Source organism: Fundulus heteroclitus, unplaced genomic scaffold (genome assembly GCF_011125445.2).
Source record: "Fundulus heteroclitus isolate FHET01 unplaced genomic scaffold, MU-UCD_Fhet_4.1 scaffold_100, whole genome shotgun sequence".
Classification (NCBI taxonomy): Eukaryota; Metazoa; Chordata; class Actinopteri; order Cyprinodontiformes; family Fundulidae; genus Fundulus; species Fundulus heteroclitus.
In genome coordinates this window covers 540787-566283 of record NW_023396466.1, presented here as the reverse complement: position 1 = coordinate 566283, position 25497 = coordinate 540787, and the positions used below count along the sequence as shown (strand labels likewise).

The window sequence follows — 25497 nt, the reverse complement described above, 5'->3', positions numbered from 1 at the left end:
TTAAATTTTTTTTTTTTTTTACTCAGAACAATGATCAGAGGAGAACATTCCATCATCTCGCAGTTGAAAAAGGAGAGTAAGTAAAGCAAAAGTTTTAATATCTTTGATATTTTAGGTCGACAAATAAGAAGATCCTGTCTTTTAACCACATCTTGTCCTTCTCTGTTCCCCAGTGGACGACCAGTGGATGAACTACATCTCCTTCGCTGGTTTGCGGACTCACACCGAGCTGGAGGGGCGCCTCGTCACGGAGCTCATCTACGTCCACAGCAAGATGCTCATCGCCGATGACAACACGGTCATCATCGGTTAGTCTGTCTCGAGTCTCGCCTTCTGTCACTCTTCCTTCCTGTGCTGTTCTCATCAGCTGCTATTTCAAGGCATCAACTTCTTCGCCTTGCCACGAAGAAAGCGCGAAAAAGCCAGGAATCTCTGGCTCCAGTTAGCAATATTTCACCATGTGTACAGCTAAAAAAAAAAATGAAATGTGCAAAACAAGGCTGTGGGAGTTTGTGTTAGAAAGTTGCACAGCTCTGGTATGCCATCTGCAGGTGAAGAAAGCACATGTCATCAGGAGATGACTCAAACCAACACGATTACATTCAGCAGTGGCAGATTCACAACCTCTTAAGGAAATATTTTTTTCTGAATATTTTATTGACATCACCTATAAAGTATTTTTAATGATATACAGTTTATTGTAGTTGCTTTTCCTCACTTAAATTCAAAACCCCTTTCATTCTGGATCAAGGCCAACCCAAGCTATCCAGGAAGCACCCAATGGTGTTGTTAATACTCTGCAAAGAAAATTCATTATTTTTTGTACACCCATTCATAATATGATTGTCAGAGGTATCACATTTCTACAAGAGAATACAGCATATCAAATTTTTTACAATGCAAGAAAAATCAAAGAAACACAAGATAAAACTCGTTCCACATCTTCTGGTGATGCTGGAAAGAGATAAGTGGGGAGCCCCTTTGGGTCAAAAATTTTCTATAAGTGCAGCTGATCCATTTATTAAAGTAATAGGCACACATCTGGAGGTTCATTGTATTGCCTGTCTGTCTGTCTGTCTGTCTGTCTGTGTGTGTATATATATATATATCTATATATATATATATATATATATATATATATATATATATATATAAACAATGAAATTAACCAAAAAAACTTCCTGTTCACAAACAACACCAGCAGGAGCCAGCTTGCTTTGTCATGTTTTTTCCCCTCATTAAATCAATGTTTCCAGTTGTTTCAACATCCTGGAACAAGCGTGTTTTAAACACACACTCTTTTTTTGGGGGGGGGGGGGTTTAGGAGAAATCTTTGTAGTAACATTGTTCTTGTACCAACAGATACATTTGTAACATTCCCGTTAAACAGATTTATTTATTTATTTACTGTCAAGTAAAGAATCTTGTCGTTACACAGCTGACACTATAAGGAAGTGCATATTTCTTGACGAGGGCATGACCCAAAGGTTTGTTTTAGGAAACGGTTTAATTTTCCACTTTGAAAACTTGATGAGGAGGCCGATTGTGACCTTTACGCTTGCAAGGTCTTTTTTTTTTCCATTTCTCTAAATTGCCATAAAATTATGATATTTGGTCTTTTAAAACCTTTTACAAGTGCAGTAATACAATAGTTTACATATAATATTTGAGATGCACTGCAGTTAGTCTAATGTTTAACTGTAAGTTGTATGAGTTATTTTTTTCCCCCCACCTTATCTTCCTCCCTACTAAAGGAAATGCCAGAGCTTCTGTTTGATGGTGCTTCAAACAGCCTGAGGAGGTGAACATGCTTCTCCCTAGCTGGGGGTCCTACTCCATGAGCAGCGCAGCACACACTGATATATAAGTTGAAGAGGCTTTAGCATAGCACATATTTGTGTTCTATGTTTTTCTTTTTAGAGAGGGCTCATTGTTCCAAATGCTGAGTAAAAATCTGTTTGTTGCAGATAGAACATAGCCTCTGCAAGTGCATGTGTGCGTCACATATGAGCTATCACTGCTGCTCCAAAGTTCCTTTGCAAAGCACCTAAAACACGTGCCGCACTGATGATGTCGCCTGTCTTGGCGTGCTTTAGTTCCATGATCTCACCACAAAGTTGTATTCGTGCTCAAAACAGTCAAGGAGCTCTCATGCCCCATCAAGCATGTCGGTGTAAGCCTGCAGGGGGGGAAAAAAGCATGGCCACAAACATTTCGCAGGAGAATGGCAAGTAGCTCTTACAATAAAGTTCTGAAAATAGAAATACGCATCAGATTAAAAAGTGTCAGAGAGAAAGACACCAGAATAGGAGGCCGATTTTTCTGAGACATTTAGTCTGAAACTGATTTTATTTTTTAGGCCTTTTAGTCAGATGGCAGTTTTTCTGAGACCTTTCAGTCTGGTGCCGTTTAGTCAGAGGTCTGAAGCCACATTTTCCAGAGACCCGAGGTTGTCTTAAAATGTTCACTGTACCATTGTTATACATTAACTACTACCTTGCCTCCAGTGTAAGTACCCATGTGTCTTATAGAGAATATTGGGTGCCTTATTTTACTTCATTTATTCAGGGCAGAGTCTTAATAAGTTTTAAGTTACAGTATATTTTTTGGTGATCATTTGATAAATTTTTTGGTTATTAAAAGCAATGCACAATATGGCACTGTTCAGTCTGATTTCAGTCTGATTTTGTCTGGTATTCATTTATTTATTCAGTGTTGATCATTTGTGAAATCCTGTTTGATTAGACCTGTATTGACTGTGTTACCAAAAATAAATATGTAAGTTAAATATATTCTTTTTTTAATTTTATGAATACAAATGGTAATGGGAGCCCTTTTTCTTGGCATCAGCACCTGCCCCCAAAAATCTCTGTGCCCGGGCCAACTCTGACACCCTCCCGAGATCATCTCATTTTTAAAAAAAAATCTGTGGAGGTATGAGTAAGTGCATCCAAGAAGCTAATCGAAGGCTGTTTTGTTCTTTCTGTAGGTTCTGCAAACATCAATGACCGAAGCATGCTGGGGAAGCGTGACAGCGAAGTGGCAGTGATTTTTGAGGACTCTGAAAAAGTGGCCTCAGTGATGGATGGGCAGGACTATGAAGCTGGGCCCTTCGCACTTGAGCTACGCCTTGAATGTTTCAGGTGCTTTTTGAAAAAAGAATTTGGTGTTACATAAAAAAAAATTAATTTTTTTTAGAATCAGAGTAATAGTTGACTAGTCAAATTTGTGAATCAGTCTGCAACTCTGTTCAAACGCTCCGTAAGATTTGCCTTAAAAAGGAAAGTAGCTACAAAGCTTTGACTAGTATGCAAAACCTGAAATTGCAAAACTTCATAATTTATGATTTTCTTTTTTAGATTTAGTGCCTGCTCTTGTGTGTTATTTATATCTGAGAAGAAAAAAACAACGTGTGAGCCAAATCTGGGCAGGAACATTTTAAGATGAATCACAATGACTTGTTTGTTATGTTATCAGCCCAACATTAGCCTTTCAGTTGTATCGTTCCGTACCAGCGAGAAAAGGCAGGGATCAACTTGCCTGCCGTGACTAAGAATTTCTGAAAACAAAATATGCAAGTTTAAAGGAAGGGAGTGAATGAAACATTTGTGTGAATGTGTTTGCAATATCAAACTAAGACAATAACTGGCACTAAGACACTCAGCCATGTGATCCCTAATCATCTTAAAGTACTAGAGGACATATAAGGTCATCTAAATCTTTCTCTAAAATGAGCTGCACCAAAATTTCTGTCTGTCATGCTCTTTTTTTTCTTCTTCGTTGTATTGGATTTCTTCCTGGTAGTTTGTGCTGATCTTTTTTAGCAATGTTCTCCCAGAATTCTGTTGCAGAGTTACCAGAGCAGTGTGCACCAGAAAACAGTAATGCTTTCCTAATCGCTTATATTCACTCATAAGTTTTATTTGAACTCTACCTGGAGATGGTTTGACAGGCCAGTGATGTTTTATGACATGCATGTGTCTACAGAAAGTTGTTTCCCTAATAAGTATAGTCATTTAAAAACATTAAAAGGCGATCAAGTTTATGGGATGTTTTGTCATTGTGTGAATAGCAACTGTAATTTCTGGTTGCCTGTACGTCAACAGGTCTGCTTATTTGTGATTACGATCGCTTTACGCTGAGCTCAGTTATGTGATGAGTGATTTAAAAAAAAAAAAATGCTCCCTTTCCTTTTTTTCATTCTGCTGTTATCCCCTCCTGAGCAGGACAATCCTGGGAGGCCACACGGACACGAGCATCGACCTGTCCGACCCCATCAGCGATCGCTTCTACAAGGACGTGTGGATGACCACGTCTGGCCGGAATGCAACCATTTACGAGAAGGTAGAGCAGATATATGCAGTTTCTTGAGAAAAAAAAGGGGGTCTAAATTTAGTCACTTATTCATCAAAAATACCACTTATCTGGATACCTTCTATATATAGAATTAATAACTGCGACTGGGAGATTAAAGTAGTTGAAACCTTTAATTGTTCAAGTGGATTAGGTATATAAATGAGATTAGCATCATTTTTCCATCTTTAAGAAGAAATACGGAATGCTTGCCGTGCTTTACTTTGAAATCAATTTAGTTGCATGTTGTCAACAACATGACCACACACTGCAAAGTATCCATGCCTTGATTCTTTTTGCACACTTTGTAAGGTTATAACCACAAACTTTATTGTATTTTCTTAGGTTTTATTCATCAGGCCCACATAAAGTAGCACATAGTTGTAAAGCAAAAAGGCTGCAAGAACCCCACAGACTGCCATTATGGGTCCCTGAGCAAGACCCTGAACCCCAAATTACTCCCCGGGTGCTGTAAGCTGCCCACTGCTCCCTAAGGGACGGGTTAAATTAGGGGTAGACAATAATTTAGTATCAATATATTTTGCATTATAACTTTATTCAAGTTTCCGATATTTCAATATACATTACAGTCTATGATTTCATCATTTGTCACTGGCTTTTATGTATTTTTAAGCAAATATTTCTAAAATGTTATAATTAAATGTTATAGTTATGGCAAAATAATTGTCCTAAGTTTGTACAGGTATCTGTTGTGAGCATTATTGGCAGCCTTTCTGGGGCTTTTATTTTCTTTATATCGATATCGTAATTATATTGACCGGAATGAAGAAATATATCATGACATAAGTTTTGGCCATATCGTCCAGCCTTAGCTTAAATGCAGAAGACAGATTTAGTTGGAATGTACAATTTACAAAGACAAATAAAGATTTCTTCTTCTTCTGCTTTGTATCCCATAAGAATAACACATATGTTGAAGTTTGCAGTTGTAACATAGTACCGTTAAAAAAGTTCAAGGTGGATCGATACGCTTAATGAGGTACTGTAATTAATTACCTCGTGTTTGAGAGTCTCATCTGTTTGAGGAAAGAGCTCCACAAACCTTTTAAAGTTTGTGTGGTTCTTGTTCTTCACCCTGGATAAGTGTTTAGAAACCCATTTCCCAAATTTCTCCACATGCAGAAAAAAGCTCTGAACTTCATGAAAACTAAATTTGCCCTCTCATATGTTGTCGCAGGTCTTCCGTTGTCTTCCCTCGTCCCTGGTGAGAAACATGTCCGAGTTGGAGCAGTTCCAGTCCAAGCCAGGGTTGGCCCAGACCGACAAGGCCCGCGCTCAGGAGGAACTACGCAAGATCCGAGGCTTTCTGGTCCAGTTTCCCCTGGACTTCTTGTCCGAGCAAAACCTGATGCCTTCCGTTGGGACAAAGGAGGCCATGGTCCCAACCGAGATCTGGACATAAGGAACAATGACCGATACTGGACCCGCACGATAGGACTTGTGATCATACATCATCCAGATATGAGAGTCAGATTTCCCGTCTTCTTTTGGTGCCATTTGACAACCAGACAAAGACAAATGCCTCCTATCTGTAGAAAGCTAACACTACACTTTATAAAAAGGACTGCAAGCCAAGTGAACCTTGTGGATGCACAGTATGAAGAACAAAGGGACTATATTCGTAGCGCGATTGGTTTTGGGAAACATCTCTGACTTCATGAGGCCACGAAAACATGATGATGCCAGCAAATACTCAGCTCCCTGTTGATGATACCACAAAGGCACCGAGGATGGTGACACATGTGAGCCACTGAGTTTGTGAGGTGTTAGTGCTATATGTGCCATGTTGGATCTCAAAGCTTAGCAGCAAAGTCTGCATCTGTACAACTTTTAACTTGATTTTCTAAAGTTTTAGGACATGGAGTCTCCTCTTAAACCACTTTTTTTTCCGAAGAGAAATCCAACATACGCTTGCCATTGTGTCTCAACGAAGGATGATTAGCTTACTAACAAATCAGGTTAAATGTGCGCATCTGCCATTGCTGCATCTACGGTTTACAAAGCTGATCCAAAATAAGAGACTTTTCAGGGGCGTTTGTTCCTCGTAGATGACGTGTTGGAGACAGGTCTGTATCTAGAGTTACTTTTCGCGCATCTGTATCTTTTTCATTTTAATTTATAAGTTTAGAATAATGGGATCAAAGTAAGATTGAAATGGGTCAGACAATCAGGCTGTCAAATTTAAAGGAATCATTTTCCTTTTGCTCAGCAGGTGGTGCTAGCCTCTTAAAATACAGCGTTCATGCCAGCAACTGAGATGCTTTCTCTTTTCTTTTTTTTGCTGTTTTCCCAGTCTGGGTGCAGTACAATTTGAAACTGTTTAAAATATTTACTGTCGACTGTTCGAAATGACCTTTGAAGTGACAATATCATGGAAACGTCAGATTTCCTCATTCCAAGAAGCATGCAGGTGACGGGACAGAAACCGGCTTCTCCAGAATGTGCAGTTTTATGACTCATTCGTGGACGGGCGCACATGCAGGCTGATTTATCCGCTTTTGAAATATTGGTCACACCATCTTGTTTTTGAACGCGATCTTCCCCCTAAATGTGAAACTAGAGCGCGGCATCTCGAAGCGAGTCGTGGCTTATTCTAAATATAGGACCGCAGGAGTTGTTTGACTGAAGATCTTTGATGTGGGAGAGAAATGAGAGACGGACAGAGCTATCAGCTATGAAAAAAGAAAAGAAAATCCTAAACTGACCCATTTTTTTTCTTGGGATGCCGCACCTTAACGCTGTTTTTGTCACACCCAGCGTTTGAATCAACCGGCTTGGTTTGAAAGCAGCAGGGTGCGGGACATTTCACGGGATCTTGTGAATAAATCCCTTCTTCTCAAACGGGACCAAGAGATGTTCATTTAGAAGAATTTGCTCGGAAATATTAGGCTTGTATGTTTCTACGCGGTTCACCCTTGCCGTGTTTGTCAGTGCATTATTTATGAATTATGAAGCCTTTAACACTTTTGTTTTTATTAATATTGTGGTTATATTGATGGTTGTTTATTTGTAATTTAACTTTCACTGTCGTTCAGCTGTCTAACTCTTTGCTCTTTGTACAATATGAAGTTGTTTTTCACCCTTCAATTTAAAACAGTATATGGCTAACAAGAATGATGATGTATTGGGCTTTTGCCCCACCCCCTCCCCCAAAGGAAATTATGCATTTTAACGTCATGATCTTTGCACCCAACAGAGTCTATTGTTGTGATTATGTTCACAATAAAAATGTCATTTTTACTCGCCGACTTGAGCGTTTTAATGTTTGACCTCCTTTTAAGACTGGATCAGAAGCTTGAATGGTTTATGCTGAAAGGTCCACAGTGCTGTTTGGTTAAATTGATCATACTTAGTGTAACATTTTAATAATTAAAGTGTTAAAGAAACAATGCGGGACAGACTAGTGGTAGGGTCAAAGGAAAACTAATTTCCATTTTTTTTCTACCTGTGCAGAGTTTTTACAGGGAAAAGCATGAATCAAAGTGCCAATAACTTGTTGAAATAACTGATGAGGGACCCTGAAGTGAGTTTCTGCAGAATTTCATGTAAGATCCTGACATATAAAGGCCTAGATATGCTTAATGTGTGATGAATATAGCACAGGCAATGCTGGATTAGTTCAGCTCTCTTCACTGGAAAGAAGATTTTGAATTCATTTGAAAATCCCTAATCCCCCCGAGGCCTGTTTGCATTGTAAGTTATTGTTCTTGGTTGTGACATAAAGGAAAGGTGTCTGTTGGCTGAGAACAGACGTTCGTCCAGGTTGTTCTGGAAGACCGACCAAACTAAATTGTTTGTTTCCTTACTAAGCGGTGCTTATGTGTTGTGTAGTAATGTTCTCAACCCCTGGTGACTTTATTATCCAGACTTGCTTGTCTGTCATCGAAGAGCAGGTTCAACAAATTCTCAAGTCAGGACAAGAATCGGGGAGCAAGGACTGCATGAAGTCAGGTGTGGTTAGATCTTTATCCATAATCCCTTCAAACTCGTCATCTTGCCTGAAGGTTTCAATGTTATTACCGTAAGCATCAGTGGAAGAAAATTGACAAATGGTTTTCAGTAAAAGAATGTAATTGCCAGTTCGTTAAACAATATTTTAAAAGCTTACCATTTGACTGTTGCTCTGATTTTTATTAAGGCCTTTCTAACATTTTTGTTGATCTACATTTCTGTATTATAACTCTTAGTCTTCCAGGAAGATGAAATTAAGCCCTAGTTTCAACTCTTTTTCACCCTCTAAACCCTGAATAAAGATGCATACTTCTTCCTCTCACATCTGACCAGGTTTACAGCTTCTGCTGAAGAAAAACATCCCCACAGCAAGATGCTGCCACCGCTATGTTCACCATTAGAGTTGGGATGTTTGAACTTGTGCACATTTTTCCATGTTTGCTGTGGCCTGTGGCAAACTGAAAAAGTTACAAATTCTGTTATTATTTGAACAATGACATCTTCCTGCCACTCTTTTATAACAGACAAATCTGTGGTGTACACGACTTGTAGTTGCCCTATCAGAGGATTCTCCAACTGAGCTCCTCTCTACAGCTCCTCCAAAGTTACCATGGGCATGTTGGCTATTTCTTGTCAGTGTTATGTGGGCCTTAGGAAAAAGTGGTATACTTGAAGTTAATTTTATTATGTATACTTAAGTGTAAGTATATGCTTAAATCTTATTATTACTGTCTTAGACTATTTATAGTTTTCAGAATATGTCAAGTATACTTCACTCTACTGTTGTTAGGTAGATGAAGTATAGTTTATACAAAAATAAACTTCAAGTACACTGACTCATTTTAAGTATGAAATAAATATACATGTAGTACAATTGAATAAACTATGTTTTGCTAATGGAAGACATGGCAGGTTTTTTGGGCACATCATACTCTTACCATTGTAAGATTACGGGGCTGAAAATGATCACTGAAAGGTTCATAGCCTGGGAAATTGTTACGTAACCTAACTCTGTTGCAAATTTCTCCACTCCCTCCCTGACTTGAATGTCTCTCTAGCAAACCCCTGAAGCCTTGACTGGATTTACACTGAGACTAAATTACACACAGGTTGGACTCTATTTAATAATTACTGTGGGTAACTTCTGAGGGCTGTTGGTGGCACTGTTATTTTTTCCTTTCTTTTTTTTCGGACCGGTCAGAGTAAAGGTGGGTAAATACAAGTGTACACTAAACTTGTCAGATATTAACCTAAAAAACATTTTAAAAACCATCCTCCATGTGCTCCGCTTCACATTGATGCACTACTCGATGTGGGACTAACAGATATGCGATCCCAAGAAAATACAGTGACGTTTGTGGTTATTATATAATCAAATGTGATTAAGGTGCACTAAGCAAGAGACTGTAAATACGTTTCACTCAACATTTGCAGTCTGTGCATTTAGTTTTAATTTATTAAATGACTGAATAACATTAAAGAAAAGGGCGACAGTCCAAAACACGGAAGAATAATGTTATGAAACTGAAGCTGGGAAGGAAGAGTAAATGTTTGAAGGTGCTTATGACTAAAAAAAACAAGATCCCAACCAGTGACCCGCAAGTCTGGTAAAGCTCAAATACCTTCTCAGAGGAGGATCATTGTAAATTCTTAGGTTAGCAGTATGTCATTTAGTGTGATGCTGTCTGTAATTAGAGATAAGATAAATAACTGAATGAGCCCAACTTCCACAGTAGTTCTTACATTTTCCCGAATGTACCTTTATATATATATAAAAACCATGTCTTAGTACATTTGTGGATCAGTAATATATGGGTAGGTATTGTATATATTGGTGTGTGTGTGTGTGTGTGTGTGTGTGTGTGTGTGTGTATATATATATATATATATATATATATATATATATATATATATATATATATATATATATATATATATATATATGTATATATATGTATATATGTATATATATATATATATATATATGTATATATATGTATATATATATATGTATGTGTATATACATATATGTGTACACCAAACATCAAATTTCTTGAAAGTTATGAGAGAACAGGAAGGTGAGAACATAACTGGGCCACACCTTTTAGAATTTTAGAAGTGAAACGTTTTATGAAACATGAATCTCTTTCTTTGTGCTTCAAAATACTAACTACTTTGTGTTGGATTGACATGTAAAACCCAAATTTAGTGAGGTTTTTGGTTGTAATGTGACACGATCTGTAAAATCCAAGAGATATATTATGGAAATCACTGAACATTCTTTTTACTCTAATAATTGTTGTAAGCACAGCATCAAAACGAGTTTAAATAAAGATCAATTAAAAGTTGTAAACAATGATTAAAAGAAATGATTTAGATATTTTCTTAGAACCATGAAGCAACAGAAATTCAGGAAGAAGACGTTAAACCGGAAATCAAACGCCTTTAGGACTGTACATACAGGGAATTTCACAGCGCACTGACACGGATATGACTGGGTGTGGGGTTTTTTCTCTCTTACTAAGTCATAAAACCAAAACACAGAACAGGTTTCTACAAAGCTTATTTCCATGGCTATAAAATTGTAGATGTTATTGTCCTTGACCCCAACAGGCGACAAACCAGTCACAAACACAAAAGGGAAATGTTGTTCAGAAGAAGCCAAGCAGGAACAGAAAAAGGTCTGAAGGTGCAGATCCTGCTTGGTGACTGAGTGGCAGGTCAATAACAAGCTTAGCTTCCTTCTCTGTGAGGAAGATAATTGCAAATTCCTAAAATTGCCAATATCAGAGTAGACATGCTTTTTTTTTTGCGTTGTGGCTTTGAGATCATACAGCGTCGACTGATGTAGGACTATTTCTGTGTGCTTTGATTGCGCAGACTGAACAAGTGGAATGAACCTGCTTGGGTTCAAGAAAAGACGACATACATTTCATTTAATTTAGTCAGGTGAAGAAAAGTGTAGGTGATTTTTTTTTTTCTAAGTCGGACCCAGCAGTTAAGCTTGGATGATGAATTGGTAGATTGTGCTGCATAAAGATCATATTATCTTCCTGCTGTGCATTTATTTCTTAAAGGTTTCTTTTAGAAATTTCCCAATGGTCTGTAAAGTGATTTTTAGGACATTTTTAACTTGATCATCTTTGGATATATCATACTTGTGCTCATCCTTAGCTTTGAATTATTTTATCAGAAGCTTCTGAAAGGAAAAGTTTGCGAAAGAATCTGATCACCCCCTGTACCCTGGCAAATTTATAAAGTCTGCCAATTCAGGTGGAGGCTGCTGGGAACTCACAGCAACATGCAAACCCAAGCTGGTGTCAGTCTTTCTGCTGGTACCATTTGAAGAAAAAGCATCCCAGTGATTGTTTTCTAGCTCAGCTGTTAAAAAAAAAAAAAAAAAAAAAGATTTACGGTCATGTTCACCCAGCCAAATGTATAACAAACCCTCCTTCTGAGTTAGAGAGGGTACAGATAGAAATGTGTGCCAGGAATATGTGGATAGTTAGAGTTTCTGTGCTGGATTTCTACACCTGGGAAAATGTTCACATCAACCATACACTTTTATACCTTGCAGCCTTTTCCTCTTTAGTTTGTGTGACTTGTGCTGATTTTTGTGACCATTGTGTCAGCGTGTCTCCTTTTTTAGGAGGGATCCAAGCCTTAGGGGGTCATTTACTCCATTATTTTTGTAGAATAAGTACTTGGGTAGTTGGGAAGCCAGGCAGGGACTTGGCCTAAGGAAAGGCCTGCATTTATTTATTTATTTATTTATTTATTTTTTACCCTTTCGGCTTTCCATACAAGCTGGTGTGACAGTAGGAACCGCCGCAGAAAACAACGCGACACAGTTGTCACGAATACAAGAGGAAATGTTTTCAAACAGAAGGCTTGGATGAAATGAGAAGGGAAATAAAAAAAAGTTTGAAAGCGCTTTCCTTCTGCCTCGGCAGCCAAACCCCGCCCGGTAACAGGCGTGGTTTCCAGTGGGGAGGCAGTGCGCTCGGCTCCCGTCCACCCTCCCCTCGCATATTAACCGCCTGGCTGTCACAGCAGCAGCAGGCAGCAGCAGCAGCAGCACCAACGGCAGCGATCCATCCTCCGCAGCGCTTCACCTTCCTCACTGCACCGCACTTTCCATCCCAGCAAACATGGAGCCGTTCTCCGTCCTCCGCGCCTTTGCGCTCTAGCCGTGCGCTCCCGGACACAGAGGCGCTGGTGTTATTCTGCGACCCAACGCTGAAAGAAGAGGAGAGGAGGGGAGCCCAGAGGAGGGGGACCACACGGTCGGTCGTGACGGCAGGGACCGTTGCTGGATATCTGACAAACTAAAGAGTGGCTTTTTTTTGTGCTCCCGATCATGGCGTGTGACTCTCCCGCTCGGAGTGAGTTTGAAATCGACCTGTCGGCGTTGAAGGTGAGACGATACCCCGCACCATTCTCTCTGAAAGCATTAGAGAAATAGGCGCACCTGACCGTGCAGCCTCAACGATAACAAGCGGCAGGAGAGCAGAGCGGATCGGCCGCCAGAGGCGTGTGTGTGTATTGCTTTGCTGCCAGCCTCACGTATTATAGAGATCATTTTAGACATGGGCCTTAACGAACAGGACATCTGGTTTGACACCTCGTCTTTGAGGTTGCAAACAGGATTTAAGATGCTTTAAGCTGTGATTTTTGCTGAGCTGGATTTTTGTGCGTTAGATGTCCACCTGCCCTGGATGTTTGGAGACATGTCAACTATTTCTGCCACTCCCTGCTGCTTCTCCAAAGACTTTTGGAAAATAAATCTAGCTTGATTTTTTATATTGCCATTTCAATGCAGTTTCTCAGTAGATGATCTCTTGCTGGAGAGTCCCAGTCTACCTGTGGTTGTCCTAACCTTACAGCTGTCCATGTGTGAATGTTAAAAAATGCCTCCTTCCTCTGAGTTGGTGTGTGTGTTCCTTTTGCACCTCCCTCTAAAGTGTCTGTGCAAGTAAGCAGACGGAAAGGATGCAGCATACAGGAGCTCTGAGAAACAAAACCACATCTCTCCTGCTTTCTCTCACAGTGCAGTTGCTGTGTGTCTGCATGCAGTAACCTGGTTTTCTATGAGCTCGGTTGGGCCTGCATGGCCATTTTTATTCCATTAACAGAAACTGAATATGCCTGTCTCCTCATCTTTCTTTCTTTTTTTAGAACAGCCTATCTGTCCACACACCTGCACACTTTTTTTCCCCCCTTTTTATTCTAGTAGTTTTGCTTCCTGTTTATTTCACCAAGTCTCGCCTGTGCTGGATTCGATAGCCTTCCCAATCTTTCTGTCGGTCGCTTTACCTCTCTGCCTGGCTAGTAAATAATAAGAGCTATGTTTAGAAGAGAGGTGAATCCTGTGTTTGTATAAAGAAACGGTGGTTTACATCTTTGCAAAGGCAGACCGAAAAAAAAGGGTTCACTGAGAAAGATGGAGGACATGAGAGATGGAAGATGTAAAAGGGGGGAAGTGTCCATGCATTGGGAGTCACTGCATGCATGTCTGGTTCTTTTAAAGGCATAATGCTAGGTTGGCTCTCTTGGTTGTCTTGGGAGGGCAGCTCCAAGGACATGCATGCACAGACGCTAACAGTTAGATGATTATTTTACAAGATATGCACCTATGACTATCGTCCATTTATCTTTTCATTCGGTTAATCAAATAATCTTCAAGGCATGTTTTGCCTGCTTCTGCACAGTGGGTGAAAGCAAAGTTCAGTGTGAACGGGGCTTAAATGTTTCTCTGAACCTTTTGGTCAAATTTAGAAAAACACCTCAAAGATATTCTATTACAGAATATTGTTAAACCTGTATTCATTTGCATTTGTGTGAATGTTTATCTATTTGATAGTAATTTACAATCAAATAAGTAAAGAATTGGGTCATAAAGAACCCCATTTTGGATTAGTTTGCTTATCAAGTTCTTGGTGAGAAATGGACAGATTCAGCCCACAGGATTTTCAACCCATAAAATGAGTTAGAATGGCAAAATTAGGTAGGCACCAGTAATCTACACAATCATGAGGAAGGCTACCTTCTTTATAGCTGTCCAGCAGAGAGTCATCGACACCCCCCCCCCCCCCCCCCCTCACAAGTAGAGTCAATTAAGTAGGTCATTGTCTGAAAAATCTGTTAGTGGAAAAAAAGCTGTTAGTGGGGGAAATTGAGAGGAAGGAAAAGTGTGGAGGAAAACAAGGTGCATAAGCAATAAGGATATTCACAGAAAAAGCGGGTAGGTGAGAATTAACCATGATCTTGATTACTAAAGAAGTAATGAGAGCTAAAATGAATGGGTTTTAGTTTAATTCTGCATTATAAATTACCAGAGAAAATCTTCAACAGTATAATGGGAAAAAAACACTTTTATTGGTAAATAATTGATTTTAGATAACAAAAGAATGTGTAAAACTATTTTGTGCTTCTTGAGTGTATCTTTGGTTTATGGCCTATTTCAAAGATTAATTATCTAAATCGCTATACCTATGTAAATCTAAGATATGCAAAATATTTGAATAATAATGTTGTGGCATAATTTCAAGGAAACCTAAATTCTACATTATGACATATTCTCTCTTCACAGTGAGAAGCTTGCACATAGCTAGCACTAGCTTGCGCTAGTTAATTTGTGGGTAAAAACCTCAAGGTATAAGGGAACAAACTTGTTTTCTCATGTGACTAAAGTCCTTAACATGACCCACTGACTTTAACAGTATTATATGTCATACTTTCATAATCTTAGCATTTCTTCTTTCATGCTGTGAAAGAGGTTCAGTCAGGTCATGGTTTAGTTCAAGATGACTGCCTGTGGAAACCGATAAGGGCTCCCTCAGTCCAGCCGAGTAAAACTTGTCTAGAGCCACTAATGTTACATGACCTTTTTGTAAAAATAAGTAAAATACAATTTACTAATTTTCTTATAAACACCTATAATGGGAAATGTGTTGTCATTTTTAAAGAACCACAATTTCATGTCTTATTTTTTCGGTTTAGAAAAAAGAAGTCTTTGCAAAAACGAGGAGCGATATATCAATATTTATGGGAAGTTTATATTTGTGGGAAATTAAGTTTAGAAAAAGCACATGAATTCCCACCTAATGACAAGGAAATAAGCTTTTTTTTAAGCAAATATAAAACCTGCTGTTATTATTATATCTATATTTCAAAATAATACTTTTCATGTCATCATGTTTTGTTGACGGACCAAAGATCTTGGCTCCGCATCCACAGGTTGCAGACCCTTTGGTTAAAGGAACAACCCAGCAGTATATTTTTTGTTGTAGTTGTTGGATTGCCAAGTTAATATGTTTTGCTAGTTGTGTGCAACTGGTCTTTTTGTTTTTGTGCGTGTTTATTTACAAATCTCATGGGGGGGGGGGTGGAGATAAAATATTTTAGGTAATTTCAGATAAATTCCCAACATCCCAGTCCCTACTATAGACTACAGGATCTCCCCACAGCAGATAACAACACAGAAACCAAGAGGACTGTGGAGTCAACCGCTGCGCCGGCTAGACAGGAAGTAGGTCAGCTGTGTCTGACGCAGAGAGGGTGGGGGTTCTGGATTGTGATTATTGCTCTGGTTGTGGTGTTTATGATGGAGCGTTGTGCTGCAAGCGCGTGTGCTTGACATCCCTCCACCAAACACACTCCAAAATTTGGAAGAAACAAAACTTGGCAGGAAGCACAGTGGAGCGAGGAGTGTTTTTTTTTTTTTTTTTTCATGTTTTGCATCCTCTGCACTTTTTTCTTTGTTCATGATCTTTGCTAGCTCTCTCTCTCTCTCCCTCTGTCTCTGCAACGTTTGCTGCTGTCTCACATGATGAAACCCCAGCAGCACCTGCCATAGATGCAGCGGGTTTCGTCTGAGCTGGAAAGGCCATGCCCCAACCCATTTACCGTGACTCACAATGACAGCCAATAGACGCAAAGTCGACACACAGTTTTTCTTCTTTTTTGTTCTGTTTTTACAGACAGTGGTTTTTATGTATTAGGACACAAGCGTGGTTAGGTCAGAGGCGTCCTAAGCACTGGCTCATCTCGTCAGCTGACAGGAGCAACAGATGGTAAACCAGCAGGAAGTTCACAACACTCAAGACACACAGGCGTGCGCACACACAAACACACACACACACACACACACGCAAACTGGCAGTGGAGTAATCCGCTGCGCAGGGACTCAGGTGAGAGATCTGAGATGAAAGCAAAAGCAGGTGAGGATAAAGGTAGATTGAGATGGCCTTGCAAAAGTATTCACACTCCTCGCTTCAGTGGATCTTATCAGCAGACATGCAGAAAATATGGAATGATTTTAAAGTGTAAGAGAAATCATGTAAGCCGTCCTTCTCAGAGATTTCCACATAAAATTCTTAAAAGTGTGTTTTAAGCATTTCTATCGTCCCTCCTTAGTCACTAATTTGTAGTATCCACCTTTCACTCCAGTCACAGCTAAACGTAGAAAATAACTGCTCGCTGTTGGACTCTAATTACTTATTACACTACTTCAGGAGAGAAGTGATTTTTAAAGTTAATGTTTTTTAAATTTATTTAGGGTTAACAGAGTAAAGAGGTCTTTTATGGCCTCCAACAAGTATTGTCCCTTTGTTTTAGCTCCAAATACCTTTTCCCTCTGCTCTGACCACCTGTCCTTTAACAACCCCACAGCATGAGCGCCACCATGTTTCGCCATGGAAATGGCGGGTTGATACTATTTTTCTGCTATCTACATACAAATTTGCATATAGGCCAGAAAGTTACATTTTGATCACATCTGATAATGCTGTTTGTTCACTAATGTTCTCCAAGAACCTGTAAGGCCTTCAGGGAGCAGCTAGATTTATAGTAAATTAAAATGTGCTCTATTTACTGATAAGGTGACTCCTGAAATAAATTAGGAACACATTTTTTTTGTATAACCGATAACCATGTAACAGTTTCCTTTCACTTCTCAGTCATGCACTCCTGTATGTTGGTCAGTGACAGAAAATCCCACTAAAATTAACCGCTGTTTGTGGTTGTAACGTGACCAAATGATAAAAAGTTCAAGAGGTGGGGACAGTTTTGGGAGGCACTGCCAGGTAAGGGAAGGATGCAGAAATGAAGTGAATGAAAAAGATTAGGCGTAGAGTACGCCTCGGCAATAAATCAATGTATATACAGTATATATATTATGATAGGTACCTGATCAATATTGATAGAAAATATGTCAGACGAAAATTTCAATAAATTCACAGAACTCTGATCCACAACCACGTGGTATTCTGGGTAATGTAGGCAGAATAATTAATTTGCCTCTCGACCTCTCCGGGGCAAACTAAGCAAGGTTGATGGTAGGGTTGACCTATTTTAAAGATTAAAGTTTACATTTAAATGGGGTTAGGGTTACAGTTTACATTTGGGCTTTTTCCCCTCTGGTCCTTGTTTCAAATAGGAAAACAAAACACTACTCAATAATTATCGAGATCGACTGATATGAAAGGCTTATATAGTGATACATTTTTCAGCCATATTGCGCAGCCCTAGCGTAGAGAAACAAATGGTTGAAACCTGGTCTCAGGGTAAAGGTGTTGATGTGACCAGTGACTAAAGTAGTCCAAGGCAAGGACCCCTCTTTAGAGCCTCTCCCTACCCTCTCTTTGTTGCCCAGTAAGGCCACATTCCTTGGCCCCTAACCACAGACGCCATAGTAACGGGACCACAGCAGTGCCCAAAGCTTACACAGAGCTTATTCATGAATAGTCTATATACTGTATGGCAGTTTGTCGCTGAGAAATGCCCCTCTCTCTTCCCACCCTCCCTCCCACACTGCCTTCCTGCTTCTAGCTGACCTAGTTTTTTTTCCCCCTCTGAAGTCTGTGATGGAGTTGCGTTGCAAGTGTAAAATGTGCAACTGTGTTGTTGGACATTATTAATTAGCAATTATTTTTGTCATAAAATATATATATATATAGTTCATGCTTAGAGAAATGACATCAATATTCAGCCACACATTGTGATTTAAAGCGACTTGAAAATGGCATGAACAAAACGGCTGTTAACCAATAGGATGCTTCAAAGACAAGGCTATAGCGGGAGTGAGTTAAATAATACAATGCAGTGAAGAAATGTACAAGAAGATGGATAGAAGTGACAGAAGGAGAAACTCAAAGATTGAGAAGAGTAGTTGGAGGAGGAGAGGGATGAATGGATAGCACAGGGAGAGGTGCGAGATGACAAGCTGGCTGAGACGGATACACGTTATGAACAGAGTATGGGTTGTTTAGCATTGCAAGGGAAAAAAAAATCCTGCATCATGAGTTGTCATCAACCTGCTGTAAATCTGTGATTAAGAGTTGACTCCCGGTAATGTAAGAGACATGTCTGGATGAGGTCTACAGGGAATTAGGCTACAACTGCATCTTCTTGTCAAGTGGAAGTGGTTTTATATGAGGCGTACCAGGACCCAGCACGACTCCTATCATCCTCTTAGGGTTTCTAATTCAATCCACCTCATTTTCTGAAATGTATTTTTTTTTTTCTACAGAAAGGAACTGTACTACACTGCTTTCTTTCTGCTTAGCGTAGAAGCACATACTAGGGACGGGCTGTTAAGAGATTCTCACAGTATGAGAAACTTGAGTAAAAATTACAGAAAAACATGAAACAAAAATTCATAGTGCTACAATTTTACTTTTATTTAGGACAGAAAAGTATTTCCTGCCATCACTAAAATAACAAAATATACATACTAATTATTACAGTCCTTAAAAATATCGTATTGTACCATTAATTATTTACCATTTGTTTTCAAGGGCAGAATAGTTCAGAATACTATACAGTTTCCATCCATCCATAAGTCTCACATATATATGAAGCTTTTAAATGAAGTCAGTTGATATACATTATTAATACACTGTATTAATATACATTAATAGCCCAGAATATATATTTGAGTCTGCTTTGGTAGCCTACATTCTGCTTCTTTACAAGGATTTGTAGCTTACCAGCTGTAGTTTTGACACTATGGCGGTGTGGTAAAAAAAACAATCCAAACATTCATGGAGGTGTGGTTGTAGTGATGGAGCCAGGCAAGAACGCAGGCAAGAGGCAGAAATAAGAAGTTATTTCATGGCAAAACTTACAAAAGGAAGCAAAAAGGAGGACGCGCATACATCAAAACAAGGGAATCCGACAATTAAGGAGCCAACGAAGGAGTATAAATGCAGCTGGAGGGTGATTACCGGGGCAAGGATCGGCTGAGTCTAATTAGCTGATGCCTGGCAGTTGGGAGGGAACATAAGATGGGACATCAGGGGGAGCATGACAAGTAAATACTACAGGGGAACACAGGAAAAGAACAGTCAAGCTAGAAACGGGGAAAGACGAGTGAGTTAAAACAATGACAAATGGAACATTTACGCAAAGATAACCAGGAATGCGAAACAAAAGATTTCACTCAGATACAGTAAGATAACACTTACAACCAAATCAATAAACAAAACTCAACGTCCAACAGATTGTGACAGCTTTACCCTAACTACAAAGATGGCTTATCAGCACCTATTCTTTCTTTTATTAATTTTTTTTCACGGTTCCTGTCGCCACATTTCAGGGTTATCCTGTAAAGAAGCTGGTTGCCTCCATGTTCCAGGGCAGTTTTTGCTTTGCAAAAAAAGAGATCTCAAGAGGGCATCCTAATTGCATGTTTGGCTTGAAGTCCAGACTTTACCCAGCATCAAAGTAGGCTGGCCACATTGCCGTAATTGTAACCTGTGTTTGTATGCCCTTCACCCATTTGGGTTATTTACTTGTCAATGCATGCGTGTGCGGGTGGGTGAGCATTTGTGTATAAATGGGTTTGTGTTGATGGCTCAGCTCCTATTAAGTGTCCACACTATGGGTGCCTGCAATTGTAAAAAATATTTCCAAACAGCCAAATGTATCGTTTTTGTTAGCGAGGGGATATTAATCATTTGAGTTTCATGGAGAAAGTGCTTAGCTGGTGTAACATCATCTTTTTTGAAAGTGTGATTACCAGGTGACGGTATAAAGAATTGCAGGGGTGACTTGGTCTTCAAACTTAACCCAAGTAAACGTCTAGGGGAAAAGTTAATATAAATAAAATGCCATTTTCAAGGCTTCTGTTGCAATGCTTGCAAGACTCAAAGTATATGTTGTGAACATTGTTGTCTGTAACTACTAGGCAGCCCTGTGACTGTTGTCCTCAGACAGAACTGGATCAAGGGGGACCTTCTCAGTGTTAAGCAGGTGGTGTAAAAAACACAATTAGATTCTACTGTAATAGAAGCCAGTTTCAACTAAGTGGATGGCATGCTGCAACATACATTACTGTATCATCAGCATAAAATTACCATTTGTTGTGGTGATGGCTGCTATTATTATAAGACGGATATCGTTACAATTATATTGTTGTTATTATGTTATTTTTTTCTAGTTTTATTAATGGCATTCTTTGTATAAGTTGTTAGCTATTAGACAATTACCTTCCACAGTGAGATTTACAAAATAATGCCAACAATTCCAAATCCAGGATGATCAATGCCTTCGGGTTTCCGTTTTCTCTTTTGCTGAGGCTGTTCCTGATGGGGCACTGTAAAAAGAACAGCCCCACTTTCTTTTGCAGAAGCTCCTAAATGTTTTAAAACACATCTCTTGTGCTGGTGAAGATTCTCAGACATTCAGGTCATGGTCATTCTAAAAACAAGTAAAAAAAATAAATAAAAAAAAAAAATAAGAAAAAAAAGTAAAATACAAAGCAACTGGACTTGTTTTCCGTAGTTGAAATGTTTGTGTGCAGAAAAGTCCTGATAGGAAATAAATTGTAGGAAATAGGATAGGAAATAAATTGTCTTCAAGAGCCCTTAAGTTCAGCAAAATATGTAGGCATTTGCAAGATATAGTTCTTATTTGAAAGAAAGTGAAACTCTCTTGGTATGTTATCTGTCAGAACTCTGTGTAATAAAATGTGTCTTTATTATAGTAAAATTAATCATGCAGCATTTGTTGAATGTTGCAACAGAGGCTTTATAGCAAAACAGGGGAAGTTTTACTCTGTTGTAGGTTTGGTGAATTCGAGTTTACAAGTGAAACAAAATTGACTCAGTATCCCCACATTACGTCCCCGTTTGTTGCTTATTATGTCTTCCGCCTTCAGCCCGTATTTACAAACAACTGTGAATTTAAGGTCTAACCGGTTTTCAGCAGCCGACACACTATGATTCATTGGCCGCCGGTGGGTTCATGTGGCAGTCATGTGACCCCTGCAGACAATCGACGGGGAGACAAACACACAAAAAAAAAAAAAAGAGGAAGGGGGTGTAAATGTTGCAGTCATAGGCAACTTTAAATAAGGGAGCTGAACATACACTAACAAAGGCTGGCACGTGCTCAGAGCTCATTCCGGAAAGCGGCCTATAAAATATGAATGATACTGTGCTATATTTTCACCAGCGAGCCTTAGGACATATATGAAGTGGAGCAGCAAAAATGCTGTTTCTCATTCTGCGCATTCAGGAGAGGACCTGTAGGTGTGCATCATGTGTCAATGTGGCTCCTACATACATACATACATACATACATACATACATACATACATACATACATACATACATACATACATACATAAATTTACAGCAGATTCTTGGCAATATTCTTTCCTTCTCTTTTTTTAATTTAATTTTTGCTTTATTCTGACTCAGTCCGACATTTTTTTTGTGTATATCAACAGAAAAGAAATGTGCATCTGAGGTGTCCTGGGAATTCCTGTCAAAAATTTGCATGCAGCTTTGAGAGCTGATTCACACAGCTGCCAAATCTACATGCAAACTCACAGACAGGCTTGCGGAGAGGCAAAGGAAGTGAGGGGAGAGAAACGCAGTCAATCTGTATCAGATAAAGCCCTGCTCGCAAGACAGATTGCCGAAGCTTGGTTTCAGCCAACGCTCCTTGACCGACTTTACGAGTCGTGCCCACTCGTTCTCGTCAGAACGATGGACCCCCACCAGCACCGCCACGTTCACCCTTTTGTGTAGGAGTGTGTTTTTAGCACAGTGCATGAAAATGTGTGCAGGTTCCTGGTTTTGAAAGTGTGAACGGGTGAGACGGCGAGAGGATGTGCTTGAGACATAGAGTGAGAGAGTGTGTGTCTGTGTCAGGGGGGGAAAAGGTGCATGGGGGTCGGTGTTTATAGCACACAACAACAAGGTGGGGGTGGGGTGTGTGTGTGAAAGAACAGGAAAAGGAAGAAGAGAGGGAAAATGCACAAGGCTCTGTGTTCAGACACAGCTGACAGGTTGACAGGTCTGCTGAGACCCACAGAGACAAACATGCAGAGACAGGGCAGGAGGGAGGATCGGACAGAGGAAGGAAGAAATCCGGAGTCAGAGGAGATGGAACAAAAGTGCAAAGATGCTCTCAGGAAAGTTAAAACAGGCTGACATCTTCAACCTGCTGTGTAGATATGAAGGTATGCTTTTCTTTAGTATTCAAAAATGCTGTTTGAAAACACAATTTCCCCCCTCGGTCATAATAATTCGGCTGTTTCCTCTTTGTGGAAGCACACAGAGAGCTGCTTGTTACGCCAGCTGACAAGCCATGAATGTGAGCTTAAAAAAGGAAGCAAAAAAAAAAAGAACTGAATAAAAGAGAGACATGGGACAACATTAAAAAAAGGCTAAAGTAGGCTTTTCCTATCGCCAATGGAGTTGTTCTTGAGAGTATTATGTAACGTTCTCTATTCGGGTTTGCATTTATTCAAAATGCAGTTGTAAACAATTGTGTGATATGTTCGGGTGACTGAATGTTTTCCTGCCTCCAGGAAAACATCTGTCCGTTTGGATGCTTTGAAATGGAGTTGTTCAGATAAAGGAAGTGCCAACGAAGGCTAAAGCACACAACTGGCCACGAACAAGATTCACAAAATGAAGCAGGATTGCCCCACTGAAAACCTGAGATGGTACTGAACAGGCTGCAGTTAATACCATCAGTGAAAATGGGCATTTTAAATTAAGACGCTTGAGTTCACCAAGCTAACTCCAAGAGCATGTCAGATGAATTTGGAGTTTTCCTTTAAAAATATAATTACCAGGGTTCAAAATACTCCTTTCTAGATTTTCTCCTGTGAGCAGTTAGTAATTATTGGTGAGTAAGGCAGAGGTGACGTTATCAGGACCCGGAACACAAACACGCAATAAATCTGAAGCAATACTCCCTGTTTTCGAACAATGAACTGCTCTGCGGGAAGGAGTCTTCTCATCGAACTGTTTTCTGTGACACCGAGGTTGATACACTGAGCTGCTTGGATGTCACTTGAAGACATTTCTGCCATTTTGTACACCGAATTTACTGACTTTGTGAAATTAACGCTTGTGAAAAATGCCAACTGACTGACAAGGTGTGTTTAGACTCTCCTTGGTCCAGTTCATTCGTCACTTCCGGGCTTCTGGTTCAGTTAATAATGGCTGCGCTCAAGGTTTGCTTATAGTCTGCTATTGCAAATGTTTTGGGTGACGTCAGGAGGTAACTATATAGTGTGTGCCTACTATGAATGCATCAGTGTGTTATACTAAGAATGTGGCATATTTTACATGAAAATGGTCTGATTTAATTGTTTACACTCAAAATCACTCACTTTGAGTTTATTCCTTCACTCAGAAATGACGTCCAAACCGAAGAGCGCTTGGGTTCCTATGTTCTGTTAGTTCTCATTTGTGGTGTGTTCAATGTAAAAAGATTGCATTTTTAACCTCACAGCTGCCCAGTCAAGCTAAAAGCCTGCAGTTTAGGCCCCTAACAGATGTGTCTTTGTACTTTATTGACCATTGTCCGTGGCTTACACTGTAGAAACTGATGATATTGGATTGAGACTCTGCAAATCTCTCTGCAAGTGGCTAACTGTAGATGATTCTGATAGGGTATGGAGGACGAAACCATCCCTTCTTCCAACACCATAGAAACTGCGATGGAAGATACTCGCTTCCACCCAAATAATAATAAAAAAAAAAACGTTAACAGTGCTCTTTTTTTACTTGCTCAATGGCTAAGACGTCATACATGGAAAATGCCAGTCAAATACATTACAGGACACTATTATATGGGTTAAATTAATGTATGGTTGTGGACCACATCTAATTTAGGATTTAGAAGTAGTTGTGCTATTTAATGGTTGTGCAGGAGACGAGAGGTTGGTGCTGATGCTACAAAAAAAAAGGCCCCTAGAAAGGTCTTGAAACTGAGAAGAATATCAGTCACTGAACACTTTATCATTATTTGTAGCAGGCACATTTGAAATGGTTTGTACTTTCTTTACCTATGAAGCCTTCAAACATCGACTCGCCTGTTTTAAAAAAAAAAAGCATGATCTTTTTTGTGGCGTTTTCATAGTTTTATTCAGGTAAAGCATTATGCATGTAATACATGCATAATGCTGAAAAAACGTAACAAATGGCTATTAAGAACGATATTTGCTGTTTACGTCTTAAGTTCATGGCGACATCCCTCCTTTAAGTCTTGGGTTGTGCCAAGGATTCAAGGGTAAAGAAGAGATTTGAAGCTTTTAAAGGGTCCTGTGTGTTTCTGGGCCTCTGAAACATATTCACTGCTGGAATGGAGAGTGTTGGCAGGAGGAACTTGTCCTGGACTCTGTCAGGAATGAAAGGGAGCTATGTAGATAAAGGACGGAGCAAGAGAGAGGTTTGGATTGACATCAGCTGGTTGGAAAACTGAAGCCAGAGGAGTGAAGTGAGAGCAAAGGAGGCGAGAAGGAAGAAGAGGGTAAATGCCAGCCATTGTTGGAATGCCGTAGCAACATGCGATGGAGAAGCAGGGGGAGGTGTGTGAATTTGCAGGGGTCAGTGGGTTTTATGCTCTGTCCGAGGCTCTTCCAATAAGGTGTTGGCAACCTAGCGTCTGCGGGCTTGAATTATTAGCTAGTCTGGACGCTTGCCTGAATCAACCCAGCGATGCATTTCGAAGCAGCGAACACTTGGAGAGTGGGTAGAGCAAGACTTGCTGCTGAGTGAAACCAAAACCATTAAAGGGTGAGCATCGACTGTGGGCTGCATTCTTAGTAAGGCTCAGACAGTTGTTCCAGGTTAGGATGACACGATAAACCTGTAACTTTAGCTCTCCCCCCTAAACACAAACCCAGCAGACAAACTCAGAGTT

At 39.7% G+C, this 25497-nt stretch overlaps 2 protein-coding genes across 2 annotated transcripts in view; both read left to right on the top strand.

Annotated features, from left to right (window-relative positions):
* Nucleotides 1-7614, top strand: part of pld1a (phospholipase D1a) — a 49163-nt gene extending 41549 nt beyond the window's left edge. Inside the window, exons 22-26 of the mRNA XM_012875728.3 lie at nucleotides 27-76; nucleotides 174-308; nucleotides 2990-3143; nucleotides 4227-4344; nucleotides 5552-7614. Of these exons, the coding sequence (XP_012731182.2) occupies nucleotides 27-76; nucleotides 174-308; nucleotides 2990-3143; nucleotides 4227-4344; nucleotides 5552-5776 (682 nt within the window). The 3' untranslated portion in view covers nucleotides 5777-7614. The remainder of the gene's footprint in view (nucleotides 1-26; nucleotides 77-173; nucleotides 309-2989; nucleotides 3144-4226; nucleotides 4345-5551) is intronic.
* A 4750-nt stretch (nucleotides 7615-12364) lies between these two features.
* Nucleotides 12365-25497, top strand: part of tnika (TRAF2 and NCK interacting kinase a) — a 112951-nt gene continuing 99818 nt past the window's right edge. The window contains exon 1 of the mRNA XM_036128567.1: nucleotides 12365-12742. Within this exon, the coding sequence (XP_035984460.1) occupies nucleotides 12686-12742 (57 nt within the window). The 5' untranslated portion in view covers nucleotides 12365-12685. The remainder of the gene's footprint in view (nucleotides 12743-25497) is intronic.